Source organism: Eptesicus fuscus, chromosome 3 (assembly GCF_027574615.1).
Source record: "Eptesicus fuscus isolate TK198812 chromosome 3, DD_ASM_mEF_20220401, whole genome shotgun sequence".
Taxonomy (NCBI): domain Eukaryota; kingdom Metazoa; phylum Chordata; class Mammalia; order Chiroptera; family Vespertilionidae; genus Eptesicus; species Eptesicus fuscus.
In genome coordinates this window covers 9,462,806-9,485,026 of record NC_072475.1, presented here as the reverse complement: position 1 = coordinate 9,485,026, position 22,221 = coordinate 9,462,806, and the positions used below count along the sequence as shown (strand labels likewise).

Below are 22,221 nucleotides of genomic sequence, written 5' to 3'. Positions count from 1 at the left end.
GAAGAGTGAAACTTTTATTTGGAAACTTTGCTGAGAGGAACACAGTTGAGAAAAACACAGGAAGGAGTAAAAAATAAAACGAACCAATAAAGAGGGTCTTCAGTAAGATGCAGAACCACTCACTCCCCTGAGGAGAGAGCTTGGGCACATCACCGGGTGGCCCGGCTGCCAGGCCTCGCCGTACATGGGTGTGGCGGGGGGGGGTCGATGGGATAGCACCTTTGTTCTTGGGGTTTGCCAGGACACGGGGTCAAGGAGACACTACTGAATGCTGCTCCCTGGAGATGCTGGGCAGCGTTGGCGCGCTGCCCCGAGCCCTCGGGCTGAGACTCGGGAGCCGAGGCCCAGGCGACGAGTGACGCGACCCTCCGAGGACGGGTTTAAGAAGTCCTCTCAACCCTGGCTGCCCAGGCGAAACGCAGTCCGTCATCTCCCGAGAACTGAGTAGTGGCTTTGACTTTAGTGTAAATGAGATGTTACGTGGAGGGATGTGTAGGGTTACTGAAGGGATTGGGGGCAGCGGGCAACTGACACCCCAGAGAAGTGAGGTCTCGGGGTCCTGACGGGCTGGGGCGGGAGCCTGCGGGAGGTCTGGGATGTTAACTCGGGTTCAGGTGCGGGGGGGAGGTGGCAGGACCCCGCTCGCATGGCAGCTTTTCAAGCTTTTCCTTTAAAAAGACCTAGCTAATCGGGTCGGTCAGGAAGATCTACGTCACATTTCACTTTGTTTCAGTTTGGGGGGGCCGGCTAGCCCTGGGCCACCTTCCTGGACACCGTCTGGTAGAAGACGCCCCGCAGCAGGGCCTGGTAGCTGGGCACGCGGAACAGGTGGCGCTCGCCGAAGGCCACGTCGTACTCGGCCGTCTTGCCGGTGACCAGGACGCGGACGTGCGGCTCGTTCACCTGCTGGCCCACCACCACCACGAAGACCTCGATGCCCGCCCGCTGGGCCTCCTGCACGGCCTTCTCGATGGCGGCCGCCGTGGCCCCCTGCGAGTTGCCGTCGGAGAAGAGCAGCAGCCTCTTCTTGGCGGCGCCCGGCGAGGCCTCGCGGTAGAAGCGGGTCACGTAGCGGAGGGCGTCGTTGACGTCGGTGGCGTCGTTGAAGAAGTCCATGGCGTCCACGGTGCTGGCCAGCACGGTGTAGTTCTGCAGGAACTGCAGGGCGGCGCGCTCCGGCTGCTGCTGCCCGGTGCCGCTGTACTGCACCACGGCCACGCGCACGTCGTGGGCCGCGGCCGCCTGGCCCGCCGTCAGGAAGCGCTCGGCCAGCCGCTTGGCGAAGCGCTTGGTGGTCTCGAAGTTGTGGCTGCCCACGCTGGCCGAGCCGTCCAGCAGGATGGTGATGTCGGCGGGGGAGGAGAACGTGACTGCGGGCGGGTAGGGGATGGGCGGGTCGTTAGCACATGGCAGGGCCTCAACATGGCCAGGGGTGGGGGGACCGGCCAGAGGCACCGAGCCTGGGAGAGCCAGAGCCCAGCAGACTGTTGTTATTTCCAGACCCTCCCCACCGGGCACCCCCTCCCCTACAACGCCCTGCCCACACCCAGGTACTCACTCGGGCAGGTGTAGTCTGGGCATTTCTTGTCTGTAAGAGAAAAACCCCACGCGGCATGAACCCAGCGATCACAGGGACCACTGGTCGGTCTGTACCCCCCTCCCCCAGATGACACCAGCGCATCTCCGTGGACGGCACGGTGTGGCCATGCAAACAGGAGGCGCCCCTGAATGCCTCGCCAGCACCCCACCTGGCCCCTCCACCCCACCAGGAAGGGGTGTCCCCTTATTCAAGGGCGGATCTTTGAGGGGATGGAGTGGCCCCCAGGCATTATTTCATGATCCTCACACCAAGCCAGTGAGGGGTGAGGCAGAGTCTTGACCCTCTGAGAATGGGGAAACCGAGGCTCAGAGAGGGTTGCAGGGCAGATGCCCCGTGATGGGCTGCCCCTGTGCCACACTAGCCCCAGGCATACGGATCACAAGCCCAAGTCTGACCCCGACAGCTCTGGCTGCGGCCAGCACTGTGATGCCCTTCCAGCCCAGCTGGGTGGGGCCCCGTGCCCGCTGGCCCCGCCCGCGCCCACCTATGCAGATCTGGGTGGTGATGTTCTTCAGGAAGGCGTCCTCCAGCAGCTCGGCGTAGTTCTCTTTGACCAGCGAGAGCCCCGGCCGGCCCTGGGAGACCAGGCCTTGGCAGGAAATCACGTTGAGCTGGTCAGAGCCCGCGACGAAGCCGAACACGTCCTTGATGCCCACGGAGACCACCTGTGGGGAGGGACCGCATCAGCCAGCCCCAGGGGGGAGAGTGCCCACACTGCAGGGAGCAAAGGTGGCCGTGTGCGGCGTGGCCGTGGCCCCACCTGAATGTCAGGGCCGCAGAGCACGCTGAGGGGTGTGGTGTCCCTCTGGGTGTCCGAGCGGCCGTCTGTGATGACCAGGGCGATCCGGTTGTTCTGAGTGGGTGGCAGGAGTCGATCCCGGGTGTACTGCAGGGCCTCGCCAGTGAACGTGCCGCCCGCCATCCACTTCAGCTTCTTGATGGCTCTGTGGGGCCACAGCAGGGTCAGCACCGGGGCCATGGCTGGGCCAGGGCCCGGGCCAGGTACAGGGTCAGAACTGGGGTCGGGGGTGAGCCTGGGCCTGCTGCAGGGGCTGGGTCAGCACCGGGGTCAGGGGTGAGCCTGGGCCTGCTGCAGGGGCTGGATCAGCACTGGGGTCGGGGGTGAGCCTGGGCCTACTGCAGGGGCTGGGTCAGCACCGGGGTCAGGGGTGAGCCTGGGCCTGCTGCAGGGGCTGGGTCAGCACCGGGGTCGGGGGTGAGCCTGAGCTTACTGCAGGGGCTGGGTCAGCACCAGGGCCAGGGTGAGCAGGGGCTGGGTGGGCTCTTGGAACTGCACATATGGCTGCATTGCACTCACTCCTTGAGCTCCTGGGCGTTCCTGATGTTGGGGTTCCTCAGGTCCACGTGCTCCTGCATCTGGTTGTGGCTGTACTGCACCACGCCCGCATGCGACTGTCCGGGCTCGAACTGCACAGGGACAGGCACCGAGGTCAGGTGTGCCCCGGCTGCCCCTCACCCTCCGTCCACCCCAGGCCAGGCCTGGCAGTGGCTCTCACATGCTGGTGGTTGGGGTTTTGGCTTTGAGAAACACAATGCCCTGTCTCCCAGAGCCCCCGGGACCTGGCCCCTCTCCAGCTCGGTGTCAGGGAAGATTTCTGCCTCCTGGGAACCACCTTCCCCAGTGCGTGGAGTCCAGGGAGGGACACACCTTGACCAGCTCGTCCCGGCTCAGCCGGTCGATGACCTTGATGATGAAGTCCTTGGCGATCTCGAAGTTCTGCAGCCCGATGCTCTCGGAGCTGTCCAGCACGAACAGGATGTCGATGGGGCCGCACTTGCACTCTGCAGGGGGCGGGGGCAGGGACAGCTGCTGCACTATGCCATGCAGAGGAGGTATGGGGGCGCCCCACCACCCACAGGGCCGTCTACCCCAGAGCTAAGACCACACGAGTTAGAGAGTGACACTCACCACAGCAAGCTGGGGAAGAGGAGAAAGAGGAGATTAGGTGACGTAAGACCCCGAGTCTTATGTGAACCCCCCACTCGCTCCCCACCTCCTGGGCCTCCCTCACCAGGGTTCCTGGTGCCTCTCAGTGGGAGGGGAAGGGAGGCCAGCAGTGGGGTTGAGAGTGGCCCAGCCCCCAGGGACATTCTCGCAGGTGGGACACACACCTACCCCCCCCCCCCCCATGCTCTTTCTAATAGTTATTCAAAGTGGAGATACTCACAGCACATTTTCATGATGATGTCCAAAATCTCGCATTCCTGGGGAGGAGAAGACACTTGCATGATGGGCCGACTGGCCATCCAGCCAGCCAGGGCTGCCCGGGCGCTGGGTGAGGTTTACCCTCTGGGTCACCTTCCCAGGGACCTCAGCGAGGCTGGGGGTGGGCAGGGGCTCTCAATGTCCAGGGTGTGCCCTGCTCTGACCTAGGCCCCTGCTTCCAGGGCACGGGCACCTGAGGGGGTCACTGACATGTGGCCATCATGTGCCCCCCGTGGCCGTGTTCCCCTGTGCCCGTCATGTCCCCGGTGGCTGTCACATGTCCCTCCAGTGGCCGTCGCATGTCCCCCTGTTGCTGCCAAGGGTTTCCACCCCCATGGGATCCTGAGTGGTTGGCCCCTGAGGATGTTCACAGACACCCACTTACATCCGGTCCCGGCGGTCCCGTGTGTCCCGGGGGTCCCTGTCAGGGAGAAGATGGGAGGAGGGCTGCAGGGTCTGCCCTGGGGCCCCGCTCGCCAGGTTCCTGAACTGTGGGTCTGACAGGAGCTCTTGGCCAGCCACCCTGGCCCTCGGGACCCCCCCTCCCAGCAGGAGCCCCCTGAATGCCAGGGACAGCGGCGGCTTCCGCACATGGAGGGCTGGGGAGAACCGGTAACTGCCGTCTATTATGCGACCACGTCAGCACAGTCTCTTCTTGGTGCCAGCGGGTGTGCTGGCCGTGACCCTGCGTGCAGCCCGCTCACGCTCACGGCCCATCCAGTGCAATGGCACCTCCTCCGTGGGCAGGGGCCCCAGGCCTGGGTGCCAGACCTCACCTGGGCCCTGCCTGGGCTTTGCTGTGCTTCTGTCTCTGTCACCTGGTGACTGGCCCCCTTCTCTCTCCCCATTCAGCACCCCCAATGTGCCCCTCAGAACTGTCCCCTCTGATGCCACCTGTCAAAGTCCCAACTTCCCCAGAGACCTGCTCCCCAAATTCCCACCTCCTCTCCCCAGACCCCTCTCTACCCATTGTAGCCTCAGAGTCACAGGTGCGTCCGCCCCCCACCAGCCCCCCCTGGGCCAGCCACGCCTCCACTCACCTGGGGGCCTTCGGGGCCCCGGTACCCCTTTGCGCCTTTGACACCTCGGGGTGAAACGTCGTTGTTCTGGAAGAAAAGAGCTTGTGTCACAGACACAGCCACCGTCCCCCCAGAGTCCTCCCTCGGGATTTCACAATGTGTGGGGGCGGGGGAGGTGGCTGCACTCACGTCCTCTCCGGGGTCTCCAGCTTCTCCCTCGTCCCCCTTGAGGCCAGGGTAGCCTTTAGTGCCCTGCAAGGGGACAAGGAACCACACAGTTATTGGGATGCAGAGTCCCTGAGCAGGCATATGTGCTGGGCTGGGGTCCAGCCCACGGTTAGGGGGTGCAGAGTCCCTGAGCAGGCATATGTGCTGGGCTGGGGTCCGGCCCAGGGTTAGGGGGTGCAGAGTCCCTGAGCAGGCATATGTGCTGGGCTGGGGTCCGGCCCAGGGTTAGTGGGGTGCAGAGTCCCTGAGCAGGCATATGTGCTGGGCTGGGGTCCGGCCCAGGGTTAGGGGGTGCAGAGTCCCTGAGCAGGCATATGTGCTGGGCTGGGACACAGCCCAGGGTCTCCAGGAGGCAGCAGCTGGCCCATGTCTCCCGTGGGCGCTTAGCCGAGCTCCTTGGATGGCAAGGCAACTCGTCCACCAGAGGCGTCCTGGCTGTTCCTTTTCTTCACCAACTTTTCTATTTTAAATCAGCTTCACGAAGGCACAGTTTATATTTGCTTCATTTCATTTTTAAGAATAAGTTTCAAAAGGAAAAAGACAAAGGAGATATTGTCTGCCCCACATGTGTGTTTGTCCATGTGAGAGTGTCTGTCCGTGTGTACAGGTTTGTCTGTATGCATGCATGTGTGTGTACATGTGTGTGCACATACCAGTAGCCTGGGGATGGGCATGTACTTACGTTTATCCCGGGAGGGCCCCTGCTGCCCGGATAGCCCTGCAGGGGAAGGCAGGACAGTCACACCGGCTCTGACACGGGCCCCATGGACAATCCCAGCTACCAATCCCTGGTACAACCCACAGGCCCAAGTTGTCCAGCTGGCCAAGGGGTGGGGGTGGGGCACTTACAGGGAAGCCGGGGAAGCCTTCAGTGCCATTTCCGGGGGGGCCATCTTCACCCTGGGGGAGAGACCAGTCCTGTCACTGTGGGAACCACGTAGGCCTGGACATCTCCAGACAGCGTGGGCACAGGGGTGGCGCTTTTGAGTCCCTCGTCAGCCTGGAAGGCCTCTCCCTGCCCGGACTGCCCTGGGGGTCCCAGGCCCACCGCTCCCCGGCCCAGGAGCAGGCGGCAGGCAAAGCGTTCAGCAGAAATCACAGTGACTGTGATCTCATCCACCTGCGGAGGATGCCCCCATCCAGTTACCAGACCAGGACCTTCATTTAGACCTTATGAGCCTGGGGCTCGAACCCAGGGCTTCCCAGGGTCTCAGGCAACCAACCAGGTGTCAGCCCCTCCAGGACTCTGTGCCCCTCGGGCCCATCACTCACCCTTTCACCCATCAGTCCGGGGTCTCCGGGGGGTCCTGCAGGCCCTGGGGCACCTCTGGGACCCTAAGGAGGAGGGGAGGAGGTTTGGCAAGAGTAAGTGGCACCTGAGGAGGAGCGAGGCAGGTCTGGGGCACGAGGTCTTGCAGAGGAAAACCAGAGGGAGAATGAAATAAAACAGCAGACAGATGCATAGCCCATGGACGCAGACAACAGGGTGGGGAAGACCCGGGGGTGGGTGGGTAGGGGCTGGGTGGAGGCGGGGAAAGAAGGTGAAAATGGGAGATATCTATAATACTGTCAGCAATAAATAATATGTTAAAAATAGATAAAATAGCAGCTGGGCAGTGATTAAAAGAAGGATTCTAAACCTATGGTCCTGGGGCTCAGAGTCCAACCTCCCGCCTGTGACCCACCCAGGGGCACCTGGGACATGACAGGAAATGGACAGGGGCCCACGGGGAATCCGGAGCAGCCCATCAGCCCAACAAGGGCGTTCGGAGAAACCAAAGGACCCAAACATGGCTCCAAGCATGTGTCAACAGTTAGGGTTTTAGGGAAATGCTGACAATAAAAATTAATAAAAACAGACCTGGTGAAGTCTGTAAGGCATAACATGCAAAGAAAGAAAAAGGACTTGGAAAGAGATAAGCCAAAATGCTCATGTTACTCATCTCTGGGTGGCTCTATTGTATTTATTTAGTGTTGTTGGTCTATCATGGTTGGTAAAATTTACTATTTTAAATTTCAATTCTCTTTTTTATTTTTTACGCGTTTTCCAAATATTCTAAAAGTACTAAAGTGAAATGAAACATTCATATGTGCTAATGGCTCAGGGGGCTCTCCCAGGGAAGTGCTGGTGGAGGGGAGGGGGTCTGGGGTCAGGGTCGGCCCCTCCTGGGGCCAAGGCTACTCACCTCAAGCCCCGGGGGCCCCTCGTCTCCTCGGTACCCTTTAGGTCCAACAGGGCCTGCGTCACCCTGCAGAGAGATGGACATGCCCGCTGGACCCTCTCTCTGCCCACACCAGCCCTCCTGGCTTCACCGGCTGGCCTGCTCCACATGCCCTCCCTGGAGCGGAGGCACATCACCTGCCCTTCTGGGCCCAAGGTTGGGGTCCCCTGAGCACTTCACAGACATCCTGGCCAGGCCGGAGGAAGGAGGACAAGCGCACATTCAGAGCTGCTGGCCCCCATGCGCCCCGCTGAGACCCTGCACTGAGGCCCTGTTGTCAGGTGGGTGTGTCCAGAAGAGGTCCTTCTCGGACAAGGTCCTTGCACAACTGTGTGCAGCCCCCCATTACCCAGCCTGTTCCCTGAACCATGGGCAGCCAGGAGGCAGCGGGCATACTGCTGCCCTTGCCACAGCTACGCACGCGTCCAGCTGCGGCCCGAGGTCCTGGCCTCGGCGCATGGAGGCACGTTGGGCTGTGTCAGCAGAAATAGGAAGACCAGGGGCATGATACAGCAGTTCCAGAAGGACACATGGACAAGGGATGGAAATAGAGGAAGGAAGTGCATTGTAATGCGAAAAACTGTGTTGTAACAACGGGCTTGCTTCTAACCATACAATATCCAGGGGTGGGCAAAAGTAGGTTCTCTTTTTCATTAGTTGTGATACAAATAATGCAATGATAATTAATAGTGCAAGAATAAATTCTGTGTTTCGTGTCCTCACAGTTGTAAACCTACTTTTGCTAACTCCTCTATGCTCCAAAGGAATCAAAGATATACGCAAAAAATACAGTAAGAGGAGTGGGCGTATTTGGAATCCTGTAAATGGGCAGGACGTCCTGAACAACACCACACCACGGATCTGAAAAGTGCCTGCAGGCTCGTCACAGCAACCTGCGACACAGGCTCCAGCGGGGAAGGAACAACCTTGTGAACCGCCAGGTGCGGCGACACCCGGGACCAGGCTCAGCTTTCCCATGAAGAGAGGACACGGTTTTCACCTGAGGAGCTAAAACGCACACTCAGAGTCTGAGATCCCATGGCAAAGGTGTAGGTACAGTCTCCACTGTACACTCCCGAGGGGAATGTAAGCTGGGGCTAGACTGACAGACAGGTAGAAGTATTTGGCAACTCTCTCTCTCTCTCTCTCTCTCTCTCTCTCTCTCTCACACACACACACACACACACACACACATTATATGGCCAAGAAATTCTCCAGAGAGTTGACATTCTGGGTATAGTCTTGCATGTATTTCAAGATGGATGAAAGATGGATGGATGGATGGATGAATGAGTGGATGGAGAGATGGATGGATGGATGGATAAATTATAGGCATAGATAGATGATAAATTAATGATGAATAGGTGATAGATAATAGATAATGGACAGAGATGGGCAAACAGATAACTGATGGATAGGTAGATGGGTGGCTGGCTGGGTGAATGGATAGATAGGTAATAGATAATGGATGGATGATATATCTTAGATAAATGTCAAAGTAGATAGATCATGGATGGATGGATGGATGGATGGATGGGCAAACAGACAGATGGAGAGACAGAGGAGCTGACAGTGCGAAGACGGGTGTGGATATTTATGACAGTATCCTATCTAATAAAGAGGGAATATGCTAATTAACCATCACTCCGTCACAAAGATGGCTGCACCCATAGCTGAGGCCAAGTTCCCATAAGGAGCCACTAGTTTTCCTATAAAGCCAAATACTGGGGAAAACCCGTGTGTTCACTGAAGGAGAGACGGGCCACTCAGTGAGTTTACACGTGGGCAAGTGAGAGGTGCAGGGCAGGTCTGCACCCCTTCCCGACTCCTCTCCGGCCCAGCACAAGGGCAGGCCAGACCTCCGCTTCCTCAGGTCCCACTCTCCTCCCCTTCCCCAGCATGGCCATGGAAGGCTGCACCCAGGAATTCTGGAACCTTCTATGCCCTACACGCCCAAATTGATGCTTAGCTTTTGGATCTCACACCTGGGCTCCAAAAGCTGAGTGAGTCTCCCCCTCCCCCGCCGCCTGTGTGTCCTGGGGCTCTAATGTGGGGCACCTCCATCCAGGGCTCCGTCCCCAGTGACCCAGCCTTGCCAGGCAAGGGCGGGGGTTGTGCCCAGGGCCCTGGGCTCCCTCTGCTGCCAGCCCTGCCACCCCCTTCCATGTAATTACTGGCATCCACCCCCCACGTCCCTCCTCTAGCACCATCCAAGCCAGGGTGCCCCTCCCCACGCATTCTGAGGGCAGAGCTTGGGGGCGAAGTGGGAGTCTGCTCACTCGGCTCTGTGTCCTGCCAAATGCCCACCAAATGGCAAAGGGGTCCCTCTGTGAGTACTGGGCATCTGGGGCCACAGGGGCTGGGCCCGCCCTCATCAGTCCCCATTCTGCTGCTCCAGCTGCCCCAGCCTCCTGCAGCTGGCTCCAGACCCCCATATCCCGAGGTCTCCCAGGTCATCCTCCCTGGGAGAGAGACCTCCCCACAGATTCCTCACACATGGACACCCCCTCACATCGCCGGGTTTCCTACCGGGTCTCCGGAGACACCGACAGGGCCTTCTCGTCCCTGGTCACCTGGGGGTCCAGCTTCACCCTGGGGAGGAATAAGGCAGTGAGGCGGAGGTCGGGAAGTGCGAGGCCTGGGGGGCTGGAGCTGTCCACGTGCGCCCGGGCTGCAACCTTCTCACCCTTCCCACGTTTTTACCACGCTGTGGCCACGTGCTCAGCTGGGCAGTGACGTGTTGGTTTCGGGAGGCCCAGCAAGGGGGCCTGCAGCTCCTCCTGGGGCCCAAGGCCGTCCCTACGCTGCTCACTAGTGGGGTCCTGGGAGTGGGGCCCCATCCCAGGTGCTCTGACCCTGTCTGCCAGGGGTGCTTCCTGGGAATGGAGGCCAGGCCTGGATTCGGTCCCATTTCCTGATCTCAAGGGGATGGGTTTGGAAGGGGGTCAAAGCCAAGTTACCCCTGCTTTGATGTCCCCCCCGAGCCCTGCCTGGGGCCTCACAGTGAACTCACTCTCCCCACTGGGCACCCGAACACACACCTGCCCCTCAGCCTCACACGGGGAGGAGGGGGAGGACGGCCCAGCCCACATCTGAGGCTGGGAGCTCAGCACCCTTTCCCCTAACTCCGGATGTGGGGTGGGGCCTGTCCCCCACAAATCAGGCAGAGTCTGCCTGGTGCCCGCCCTCTAGGTCTAGCAAAGCCATGCCACTCAACCACGGGGCCACCAGCAGCCTCGGCCACAGGCTTGTACAGTACCGCTTCCCACGGTTCCTGCTCTTGAAGGTTTAACAAAGAAAAGTTGTTCCTAAGAAGAACGCAAGCTCTGTCTGCAGAAATGTTCAGGGGGTTGTTGTGGGAGGCTGCAGGGATTTAGAAAAGCCCTGGCGAGTGGGGCAGGGCTCGGGGCTAAGGGAACCATGTCCCATGGAAGATAAGTGACAGCTAGGTGAGTGACAGACAGGTAGCCTGAGGGGAAGACACGGAGCTGGAAACGCAGAACGTGCTGCTGTGGAACATTCCAGACCCCACAGTCAGCGTCCTGAAGCAAACGCCTGTGCACCCGACAAAACCTCAGGGAGCGAACCACTGTGTCTCCCTGTGATTTTAGGTGGCCGTCTCCGTAGGAGCTGGTCCTGGGTGATGAGGGCGAGACCCTGCCCTTTGCCCTGCTTGCCTCCTCCCAGGCCTGGCTCCCTGAGGTCTGGGTGGGGCCGAGGGCAGGAGCTGAAACAGAAATCTAGGGGCCAAGGGGATGTGTCCTGCGATTCTGACAGCCTGTCCTCAGTCTGTCCCCTCAGCGGAGTGGGGTCCCAGCTTAATGCACGGTGACTCACTGGGTCTCCTCGCGGGCCGCGCACGCCTGGGGTCCCCCGTGGTCCTCTCTCCCCAGGGCCGCCCTGTGTGGAGAGAAGCAGAAGGGGGTGAGGTTGCAGCTCCAGACTCCTCAATGTGGGAGGGACCCAAAGGCTGGGCACGGGACCGATCCCCATGCCCCAGCGGGCCCCCAGCTGGCCATGTGGCCACGTCTGGCACAAAGCACTGAGGCCCAGAGCCCAGAGCCCACCCCGCTGGACTCACCCTATCTCCGGGGGGGCCGTCTGGGCCTGCGTTGCCCTGGGACGAAGAGGAATGAACAGAAGAGTTAGTTTGAGATGGGAACTCAGCCTGAGTCTCAGGAACAGGGAGCAGAGGCCAAACGTGGGTGCTCACCTCGTCGCCGGCCTCGCCCTTCTCTCCTGGGGGACCAGGCTCTCCGGGGTTTCCCTGGGGAGAACAATGCACACTCGTCCATCTCTGGCCTGGCCAGTGCCCGGACTGCGGCTGGTCCGGTCCTGGCGGCCCCTCCCAGGGCCTGGGCCCCACCCTGGCTGTGGTGGGGTGGGTGCCCCGTGAATGCTCACCTCATCTCCGGGGCTCCCTGTGCTCCCTGGCCTCCCAGGCTCCCCATCGGCTCCAGGCTCACCCTGGAAAGATCAGAAGGGTCAGCCCCGCCTGTCCTTGCTGGGGGGACCAGAGACCCCATGCCAGCCCTGCTCTCCCAGACGTCAGGCTGCTGCCCGGCCAGCCCCACGGTCCTCCCGTGCCTCTGCACAACTCCGCCCGGTCGCTTCCCCTGCTGCCCACTCCTCGAAGGGACAACCCAGGTTCTCATTAGTGAGGCCCAGTTTCCGGGAACTCGGCTGGGGGCCCTGTCGGTAATCCGTGAGCTGGAAGGTGATACCCGAAAATGCATTCCCAGAAACCCATGCGGTTAGAGGGCAGGTGCGTGGCGGCGGAGGGTCCGAGGCTCAGTGATGCGTGGCAGGGAGCCGCCCTTTGGGCAAACTCACCTGCCCATCAGTTGAGTTGTGATGTTTAACCCATAACCTTTGTTTTCTGCCATTCCCAGCCCCAGCCTCCCCGCCTGCCCACTGAGCAGAGCAGCCAATGAAGCCGAGACCCAGCCCCCAGGGGGCTCACGGCACCCACCTTTTCTCCCTTCAGTCCGAATGCGCCCGCGTCACCCTTGGGCCCCGGGGGTCCTTGGACACCCTGGTGAGAAGATGGCAGAGGTCAGTCCAGGGTCTTAACCAAGCCCGCTGGTGACTTCTTAAGAGACAGAAGGGTATGAGCCAGTGCTCACACCCGAGAACTTAGAGTCTTAAAGCATCGGCGAGAGAAAGTGACTTACATCGAATCCAGGCGAGCCCTTGCAGCCTGGCAGGCCAGGGTACCCCATCTCCCCCTGGAAGGAGGAAGGCAGGTTTGGTGGTCCAGTCTTTTGATTCTGGCTCACCCACCCCCTCCCAGGAAAGCCCCACTCCAGAGGACACCCTGAGCTTGGCCAGGTGGCTTGGGGTCCACTGGGACCGTGGGCTCGGCAGGAAACATCTCCTACCTTCCCCACTACCTCCAGATTGCCCGGAAGTGCCCACATGGGGTCCCTACCTGCCGATGTCTGGAGAGATACCTGGCTTTGCCCACCGTCCCTTGTCTGACCTGTGGCCCTGGCCACCAGCCCTTTCCCCTGCCTGGGGGTTACCTTCATGCCGTCCACACCGTCGATGCCGCGCTTGCCCTTCTCGCCCTGTGAGGTGCAAAGGCCAAAGGGTCAGATGAAGGTCAGACAGCACCCACCCACGCGCAGAACACACGTCCCCACCGCCGAACTCACCTTGTAACCTTTGGGTCCCCTGGAGCCCTGTAGAGACAGGAAGGAAGGGTGAGGGCCGTGGTCCCCCTTGTCATGGGGAAAGTTCCCCAGAAATTGGCCAGAGAGGCGGAGGAGGACAGCAAGGAGGGGGTGGGCCTCCCAGATCCCCGGGGAGGGCAGCACCAGCCAACCCCCCACCAGCCACACTGGGGACGGGCAATGTCGTCCTTGTCCAGGTGAGGGGGGCTGCACAACCCAAGTTGTGCCTCACTCACCTTCTCCCCTCGGCTTCCCTTTTCTCCCTACACAGCAAACAGAGGAGGAGAGGGGGCTGTTACTGGGTGCCACGCCCGATGCCCTGGGGGAGCTCGGATGCCCTTTGGCTCAGCCCCAGAAGAGGCCGCTGGGGAGGGAGGGGAGACATACCTTCATCCCCTGGTAGCCAACGGGCCCCAGGTCGCCGGGCCTTCCCTGAAACACAAAGGAGGGTGCACGTTAGACACCCCGGGGGGCAGGGCAGCCCCCACCCAGCCTCCTGTAGCCCACTCCACGCAGGCCCCGTCCGTCATAGAGACTGGGCTGTCGGACTGCCGGCCCGCTGGCCCCTGGCCCCCTGCTGGCTGGCACCTGAGGGAGCAGCCCTGCTGTGAAGGCCCCACCTCCACTCCTGGGGGCTCCTCAGGGAGTTCCAGGGAGGGGAGGGGGAGGTCACGGGCCCCCAGGAGGAGCTAGGGGTGGGCTGTGGGGAGACTGGCCATGGCTGAGGCAGAGGGCAAGGGACATTGCTGTCCCCCCCGCCCCCCACGGAGCACAGGCTGGGCCTGTGGGGAGGCCTGAGGGCATGGGGCCCCGCCCGGGGGATATGCTGGACGGGGTGTCCGTGCAGTGCACCCTCCGGCCCTGGCTGCCCGTGTGGCCATGTCCTCTGAGGACCGTGACCATGACACTCAGACACCAGCCATCCTTCTGGAAGTTTCCGCAGCCTGGTCCCCCAGCCTCAGGCTCCCAGCGCTCCCACCCCAGGGTCAGGCGTTTGGCACTCACGGGGTCTCCGGCTTCTCCTTTCTCTCCTGGGAGACCTGGCTTCCCTCGTTCTCCCTGGAACACAAAGCAGATCAAGGTTAGGGGCAGTTTCCCGTGTGTTTCTGCAAAGCTGCGGAAAGGGCCCTGCTTGCTTGCATGGTCTTCAGGCACCTTCCCCACCGCCCGTGGCCCGTCTTGGGACATGCGAGGTCAGTTCCACGTGTCCCCTCCCTCACACCCCACCAGGCTGTGGGGCTGCCCTGCTGGCTGGACAGAGGCCCCCGAATCTTTCCTCCCTACCATCCTATGCCCCGTTCCTGCTGCTGTGCTGGCCTCCCAGGCGGGCCGCCGCATGGGCACAAAGGACCCCCCCCTCGTCCCCCGCTCCGGGAGCCTGGCTGGTGTGGCTCAGTGGTTGAGCGTCAACTCATGAACCAGGAGGTCACAGTTCGATTCCAGGTCAGAGCACATGCCTGGGTGTCGGGCTTGATCCCCAGTAGGGGGCGTGCAGGAGGCAGCTGACCAATGATTCTCTCTCATCATTGATGCTTCTCTCTCTCTCTCTCTCTCTTCCTCTCTCTGAAGTCAATAAAAACATATTTTTAAAAAAGACCCCCCTGGGAGAGGCTGACTCAGCTCCCGTGGCCAGTGGCCACATGGCTCCATGCCACGGAAGCTGACATTTTTTAGGAGACACCAGAAATCTGGACTTTCCTGAGCAACGTCCCAATTTGTAAATACCAGCAACGCATCTTGATTTTCCAAACCTCCCTGCGTAAGCCACCCTGGCGGGGGCCCAAGGGCATGCCCATCCCCCATCGAGGCCCATCTCCAGGAGCCAAGCACTCAGGCGACACTCAGAAAGGGCCAGCTCCTCCACCACAGGAGGGGGCAGGGGTGCTGTCAACCCCCCGCCCCCCACGCCAGCCCTGGGCCACCCCTTCGGCCTGGGGGTCCCTGTGCCTGGACTCTCTCCCCATGGCTGGGGCACCGCTCTGGTAGGGATACTTTCACCATCCCCACACCCAGCCCAGTGGCAGGTGCATGGTGGGTGCTCAGGACGGCTGCCTGGGGACCACCGTGTCCTTCACACCTGGGCACCAGGCTGCAGGGACACGTCTCCCACGCTTACTCAACACCTCCCTCCTGGACGTAAGTAAGGGTGGGGCGCAGACACTCACCTCGTACCCTGGGTCACCCCGTGGTCCGGGAGGTCCTCTGGCGGGCTGCACGGCAGAGAGAACTGTCAGCCCAAGACAGACCCTCCCAGGAGGCCCCAGGGCTGGGCGGGGGGCCCACACTCACCTGGCACTCGAAGGAGCAGCACTGCCGGAGAAGGGACAGAGTGACACATCAGAAAGCCGAGGCGCAGCTGCCGCGCCCCCGATGCCTGCGGGTGCTCAGAGGGCTCGGCTTGGGCGCCCAGCTGGGAGGGAGGGACCAGTGGTGACCCCCTGGGCAGTGGGGGAGGGTAGGAATGGGGGGAGGGGCTCTTACCACTTGTTCCACATTATTTTTCTGAAAATGAAATGAAAAAGTCAAATTAATTTACATTTGCGGCCACAGGATTTCCCGGCACCCGGACACGGGAGGTGACAGTGCGGGGCCACTCACAATCATGTCGGTGATGGTGTCGATGGTCTGGCTGATGACCTCCTCCGCGTCGCGGCTCTGCCCCCAGTCCGCCGCCGTGAAGTTGCGCCGGTACGTGTGGTCTGTGGCGATGATGCTCAGCCGTGGCTCCTGGGGTGGGCACAGCAAGCACAAGGGGGATGGCAGGAACCAGGGTGACGATGGTGGCTGGGAGTGCAGACCCCTCCCCATCTCTGCTCCTCCCCACGCCCTGGCTGCAGCTTAGTGCCTGGTCTCTGCACCCACAGGCTGTGTCCTATGCCCCCTCCCAGGCCATAGGCCCAGGACGGGGCTCCTACCAGGTGGTCGGGCGTGATGGCCACTGAGAAGACTTTGATGCCCAGGTGCTTGGCCTCGTTCACAGCATCCTCCAGGCCCCCGCATGGCTCCTTGTAGCCCTCCAGGGGGTGCCCATCGGTCACCACAATCAGGTACTTGTTCTCCTTCAGGTGGGAGCCCCTGCAGGGGGGGCGGGGCAGCGTGAGACTCAGCCTGGCTCCCTCCGGCCACCTCTCACCCTGACAGCACAGGGCCCCTTTGGAGAGCTGAGACCTGGTGCTGGGAAGTGATGGGGGGGGGGGGGGCAGACACCCTGAGGGAGACCCAGACCCAGCTCTGCAAAGCCGTGTTATCTGTTACACTGAATAATGTTTTTCTTTGTTGATCCTGCTATAAAGTAGGATCATAAAAACAGACATTAAGCAGAAAACAGAGTTTTGTGGGGTCACATTTCCCTCGAAGACTATTTTGGCAAATGCACATACAGCCAGGGGAGAGCCACGGGTCCTCACGCACCCTGAGGCGTCCTGACCTGGAGCCTCAATCACAGGCAGTGGGGGGTGGGGGTCGGCTCCAGGTATGCCCTCTGTGAGTGGGGGCACCGGGGGCTGTGGCTGGGCTGAGCCGCAGCCAGGAACCAGCCCTCTCTCTGGACATGGTGGCTGCTGCCTGCTCACCGCTGCCAAGATTCCACGTAGTGTGCACAGCCAGCGAAGGGATGCTCTTACAGGGACCCCTCCCCTCTGTGTCGCCCTCTCTGTCCCTGTCTTTTGTTGTTGTTGTTAAATATATTTTTTTATTGATTCAGAGAGGAAGGGAGAGGGAGAGAGAGATAGAAACATCGATGATGAGAGAGAATCATTGATTGGCTGCCTCCTGCACACCCCATCCTGGGGATTGAGCCTGCAACCCTGGGCATGTGCCCTGACCGGGAATTGAACCGTGACCTCCTAGTTCAGGTCGATGCTCAGCCACTGAGCCTCACCGCTGGGCTCTCTGTCCCTGTCTTCTAACGTCTCTCTGTTTCTCTGTCTCCGTGTCCCTGACTGCAGACAGCACCTCTGCTTGGCCCAAGGGTGGCAGTGATGGGGCATTCCAGGCCCTTCTGCTTTCACTGGCTGAGAGAGAGGACAGCTCCGGGGGGGATGAATGGACTCAGTGACCCTTGGTGGCCATGACGGCAGGCTGGGCAGCGGTCATTGGCACGATCCCTTTGGCCACTGGGACTGGTCCTGGGGGATCTTGGGCACCAGAGCTTGGTTTGCCAGTGGGCAGCCCAGGCACCCGCCGAGTTTGGGTGCAGTGACCATACGTGGGTCAGGGAGATGGAACCCTCCAGGGACAGGGGCCTGGGCGGCTCCCAGAGGCAGGAGCCATGCCTGGGATGAGGCCCACATGTGCACGGGCCCGGGGGTGTGTGTGGTCCTCACCCCACCAGCAGCTCCTCCAGCCCCTTCTTGATGGCGCAGTCCGTGTAGGTGCCCTTGCCGAAGTACTTGACCGCATCCACGCTGGCCTTGAGCGCGTCGCGGCCGCTGGGCATGCGCGTGAGCCCGCGGATGATCTCCACCTCGTCGCTGTAGTGCAGCGCACCTGCGTTCCACACCAGGTTGCGGTCGCAGCGGTAGTACCTGCGGGCGCGAGGGGTGAGCATGAGCCTCCGGCCACGCCCGTGTTCACCGGCACCCGGGCGGCCTCCCGCTCCCGGGCTGTCCATCCAGCGCAAGGTGACCGCCTTTCACAGGTGGAGCAGCACCCCGGCCCATTCCGCCCCAGAGGACGGAGCCGTGGGCTGGACTTCACATGGGCCCTGAGACGCCTGCTCCCTGGCCTGGTGGCCAAGCCTGGGAAGGCCCGCGAGGTCAGGAGGCACCGGCTCCAGCCAGCCAACAGCAGCCTCGGCGCCTGATCTCCAGGGGCTTCGGCTGAGAAGCTGTGTGGGCCTGGACGGTGATGGGTGGGGCGATGGGGGCAGACCCCACAATGGGGAGGGCAGAGGTGGTGTAGGTTAGGGGGACTGGGCAAGACCAGCTCTATGCAGGACACTGGTGAGGGGTCCCCATGATCTGACTGGGCGCCTCTTCCGCTGAGTGCACCTGGACCCTGACGCTCTCAGTTTTGTTCTGCCCAGGCTGGGGGTGGCCTGCCAGGCAGCCCATTAAGCAGATGGAGTGACTGAGGCTCCTGTGGTCATGCTAACAGTAACAACTGCAAGAGGAGCCTATTCCAGTTCACAGGTGGGGAAACTGAGTCACAGGAGGTTGAGTAGGGGGCCAAGGCACCTGGAGGGAGATGGCGGCCCACACGGCTGCCCCAGCGTTCCTCCCCAGGCACCGTCCACACGGCCCCCAGCACCTGGGGATTTGGGGAAAGTGCGGGGTTTCAGGTATCATAATGCTCTGCATTGGGCAGCCACGCCCTCTGTCCCTGCAGCCCCTTTTGGTATGGGAGGCTCGGGCCTGGCCAGCAGGTCAGCAGGGACAGAGAGGGTCTAGGGATGGGGCCCTGCACAGATGGGTGGGGAAGAGTTGGGTTCTGACCTGTGCCCCTCCCAGCTCTTCTCCGTCCTTCACTGTGGGCGTGTCCTGTCCTTGGCCACACCCATTGCTCCAGGCTCTCCCCACCCCACCTTCCCAGTGCTGTTGATTGGTCACACCCATGAGGGAGGGAGGGAGGGAGCGAATGAATGAAGTGTGCCATGCCCAAACCCAGACAACTGAGCTGGCAGCCCTCCCGGGCCCCTCTGTCTGCAGCACTGGGTACCCTGGGACACTGCGTCTGGACACAGGCTCTGACCAGTCATGTGGGCAGCGGCCAGTGTCCAGATGGTTGGCAAGGTGCGCCCCCTGCAGGCTCGGTCAGGGCCTCAGGCCAACTCCCTAAACCTGCTCAGTTTGGTGTGGGAGGCAGTTCCCTGTATGTATTGGGGTGACAGGAGCCCCACATCACAGCTCTGGCCCTTTGGCCCTCCCTGCTGACCAGTGCCCTCCCCGTAGCCTGGTCCACCTCAAGCTCTTCTTTGGCCCATCTGAACCACCGAGGACATTGGGAAGGGACTCGAGTGGCCAGACCAGCACTTCCCTGCTTAGGTAGGGAAGTTGAGGCTGGCTCTGCCTGCTGGGCTGTGGCAGGCCTGGCACCAGGCCGGCCGGTGCCCTGGGCCCACTGGCCTTTCCTCTGAGCGGCTGTAGAAATGCAGGAGAGAGCTCAAGGCGTGCCCTCCTACCTGTCTTTCAGGTTGTCGATGAAGCGCTTGGTGAAGGCCTTGACCTTGTCCACCAGGGCCCCATAGGGCTTTAGCCGCAAGGCCACGCTCTCGGAGGTGTCCAGCACGAAGAAGAGGTCCACGGGGCAGTCTGGGCCAGGGAGAGGAGACCGTCAGCTCATGCCCTGTGCCCTGAGGCCACACTGAGGCCACCGGTACCCACTTTCCCTCCCAGCCCCTCTCACCCCACCAGCCACCTCCCCAGGCAGCCACTCCCACTGCACCCAGTGGCCTCATCAAGGAAAGCTGGCACCCAGCGAGGGGGTGGGGTGACCGTGAGAACCCCCACATTCGGTCCTGAGAATCCTGCCAGGCCTCCGGAAGGCAGGGAGCCCCGCCCTGGACAGCGAAGGCTGCTTTCTTACTCGGTGTCCGAGTCGAATTTAAAAGTCCCAGGGGCATGAGCTTCAGAAAAAGGTGCGTGGGAACAGGTAACCGTGTTTCCTGACTGACTGCCAGGCAAGGAAACAAATGGGCTTGACTGAGAGGGAGCAAAACCGGCACTCGACGGCCAGGACAGCCGCTCACGGGGTGCTGGAGGCTGGGACCCAAATGAAGTTCATTCTCCCACCGGGCCCTCTGGACTCGCCCGTGGTGCCCATAGCCCAGGGGCCGTGCTGGAGGAGCCCGGGGAACTGGACACCGAGCTGGGGAGTTTCAAGCATCGACAGCTCTCACGTCAAGGGAGGAAGCCAGGCCCCAGCCCTGTCTCAGCAGCTGCCGAAGCACAGTGGGAGAGGCGGCAAGTCCACTCACCTTGGAAGGCAATGGCCCTCTCGGCTGCCGGGAGGTCCTGCGCGGTGGCCCAGCAGGCCTGCAGCAGCAGGGGAAGCAGAGCGTGGGCCAGCCTCATGTCCCCGGCCTGCGTGTCACCATCGAGCGAGGGCAGGGGTCAGGGTGGGCTGAAGACAGCCAGAGAGAGAGAGAGAGAGAGAGAGAGAGAGAGAGAGAGAAAAGTTGCCTCTGCTCTTGCAGGAGTTACTGCCCGGGAAGGAGGGAGGGAGGGGCCGAGGGAGGAGGAGCGGCTGGAGGAGGAGGCTGGGGCGGGCCCAGGGCTGGAGTGGAGGTTGGGGTCTCCTCCAGCTCTGGAGTGAGTCACTGAGAGAGAGAGTCTGGTCTGAAGCAGCTTTGAGGCCAGGACACTGCTCAGCTGAAGGAGGTAGTGCAGCTGAGTTTAAGATGTCTGAAAAAGAACCGTCACCCCAAATGAATTCCCTTGCAACGTGTTTTGGTTGCTTCCAATCCAGAATCTTCTTGTGGAACTGCTCTGCATGTTTACCAATCCCCACACTAACTCTTCCTCAAATGAGATGCCGTTGGTTTCAAATCCTTTGCTTTGTCGAATTTCTGAGTTATTTTTCACGTACATATTTCTTCAGTTTAGTCAAATACATATTTGGAAAAGACATTTCAATTTTTACCATGAGGAAACAAAGTCAACAAATACATGTATTCGAGACCCTGTGGGGGTGGGCTCCAGATGTGGTCAGATCACCCCTGCCTCAGAGAAGGTTCCAGAAGATCTTTGCTGGAGCTGGAGCTGTTGACACTTGTCTAAAATCAGCCTAAATGGTTTGTCGTTTAAAAACATACAAACGGGTATAACCATCGTAAGGAAGCGTTTAAGAAAAACTTCAGAAATTATACTTCTCAGGGATTGTTCTAGGGTTTCTTCCAATATTTTCTTCGTTTCCCCCAGCTACGTTATAGGATTTTTATAAACTAATTGACGGGTAATCTTGCTGCGGCTGATTTCCTCCGGATTGTGCCGAGGGCATTTCTCCCTGTGCCCTGGGGCTTGGTGCTGCGGTGTCCAGCTTATGGGCGCCCCGTTCACACGGGGTCAGATCCACGTGCAAGGCTGTGACCTGCTCACTCGGCCTCTCCAAGTCTGAGCTGTTTTGTTTGCAAAGAGCGACAACCCTGCAGGTTGTGTGTCACACTAACACAGTCGAGGCCCAGCCAGGCCATGCATGATTCCGAGATGGCAGCTGGGCACTGGGCTCAGCCACGTGGTTGAGTGATTTGTTACCCAGCAGGCGAGAGCACACTGTCTATACAATGGAAAGAAACGTCCACCTTGCTCACACCGGGGCAGCTTTGTGTGGCCTGAACTTCTCTAGGGCAGCGCCGTGTGGGTCTGCCGAGCGGAAGGCTGCTCTCGCTCAGGGGCCACCCGCCCCAGATGGGCTGGAGGTGCCTTCAGAAAATTTTATTTTTCCTTAAACAAAAAAGATACATGCTCATCATAAAGAGATTACAAATACAGAAAAACACCATTTTGTCTCACTACCCAGAGGCAACCAGAGCTAACACTTCCCTTTCTCTTATCGTCTTTCTGTTTAAACATGTTTACCGACATATGGTCACCTGCTATATACCTGTTTAGACACCTGGTCTTTTCTGATTATAAAAGTGACATGTAGGCACTAAAGAAAAGATGCAAAAATACAGAAAATATGAAAAGGAAACTAAAAACCACCCTGCACCCTACGTCCAGATGTGCACAGCTGGCTTGCTGTGTTTTTCACATGGTGGTGGTGGGGGGGATGGGGGGAGGCTGTCTTTGACTCCTCACTCTCCAGATCCTTCTCTCTCTGGGAGCGCTGCCGGGTCCTCGCATGGTGGGGTTGCCTCTGAAAGTGTCAACATGGACCCCCCCAATCCAGGCCAGTCAGTAGTCAATGTTCATGCACAAAACCTGTCCCAGCTCCTCCTGAGAGCTGGTGAGAGATGAGCTGGTAGGGGTAGGGGTGGGGGTGGGGTGGGTGTATCTGCAGGGACTGGGCTGAGGGTGCAGGAATCTTTTGTGGGGGTAGCAGCAGGGCTACTGCAGGTTTGAAGGACCTTCTGGAGCAGCTGGTGGCACACTGGCAGGTGACCGGGGAAGGGCCTGGCCGGGGAGGTGAGCCTCTCTGTGTTCTTGTGTCTGGGTAGCCCCTCTCTGGGCCAGTTCCACCATGAGGAGCCTAGGACAGGGCGGTCCCATTTCAGGTGAGAGGAATCAAGGCCCGGGGGCAGAATGAGGACATGGGCTGGGTGTCCAGGAGGCTTGTGGGACAGGCCTGTCCCTGAGGAACTGAGGGAAGA

The 22,221-nt window shown here is 60.6% G+C and overlaps 1 protein-coding gene across 1 annotated transcript; it reads right to left on the bottom strand.

Annotated features, from left to right (window-relative positions):
• Positions 1-20,122, bottom strand: COL6A1 (collagen type VI alpha 1 chain). Its single transcript, XM_054713630.1, has 35 exons — positions 19,888-20,122; positions 19,093-19,222; positions 17,297-17,497; positions 15,887-16,046; positions 15,570-15,698; positions 15,453-15,473; positions 15,261-15,281; positions 15,137-15,181; positions 13,977-14,030; positions 13,359-13,403; positions 13,208-13,234; positions 12,954-12,980; positions 12,822-12,866; positions 12,471-12,524; positions 12,269-12,331; positions 11,701-11,763; positions 11,510-11,563; positions 11,378-11,413; positions 11,134-11,196; positions 9,826-9,888; positions 7,261-7,323; positions 6,347-6,409; positions 5,924-5,974; positions 5,757-5,792; positions 5,036-5,098; positions 4,868-4,933; positions 4,213-4,248; positions 3,790-3,826; positions 3,531-3,539; positions 3,270-3,403; positions 2,919-3,028; positions 2,361-2,544; positions 2,085-2,265; positions 1,559-1,588; positions 1-1,370 (listed from the first exon to the last, which is right to left on the bottom strand). Exons 1-35 carry the CDS (start codon positions 19,982-19,984, stop codon positions 748-750), a joined length of 3,084 nt encoding a protein of 1,027 aa, XP_054569605.1. The 5' UTR covers positions 19,985-20,122; the 3' UTR covers positions 1-747.
• Positions 20,123-22,221: the final 2,099 nt, after the last annotated feature.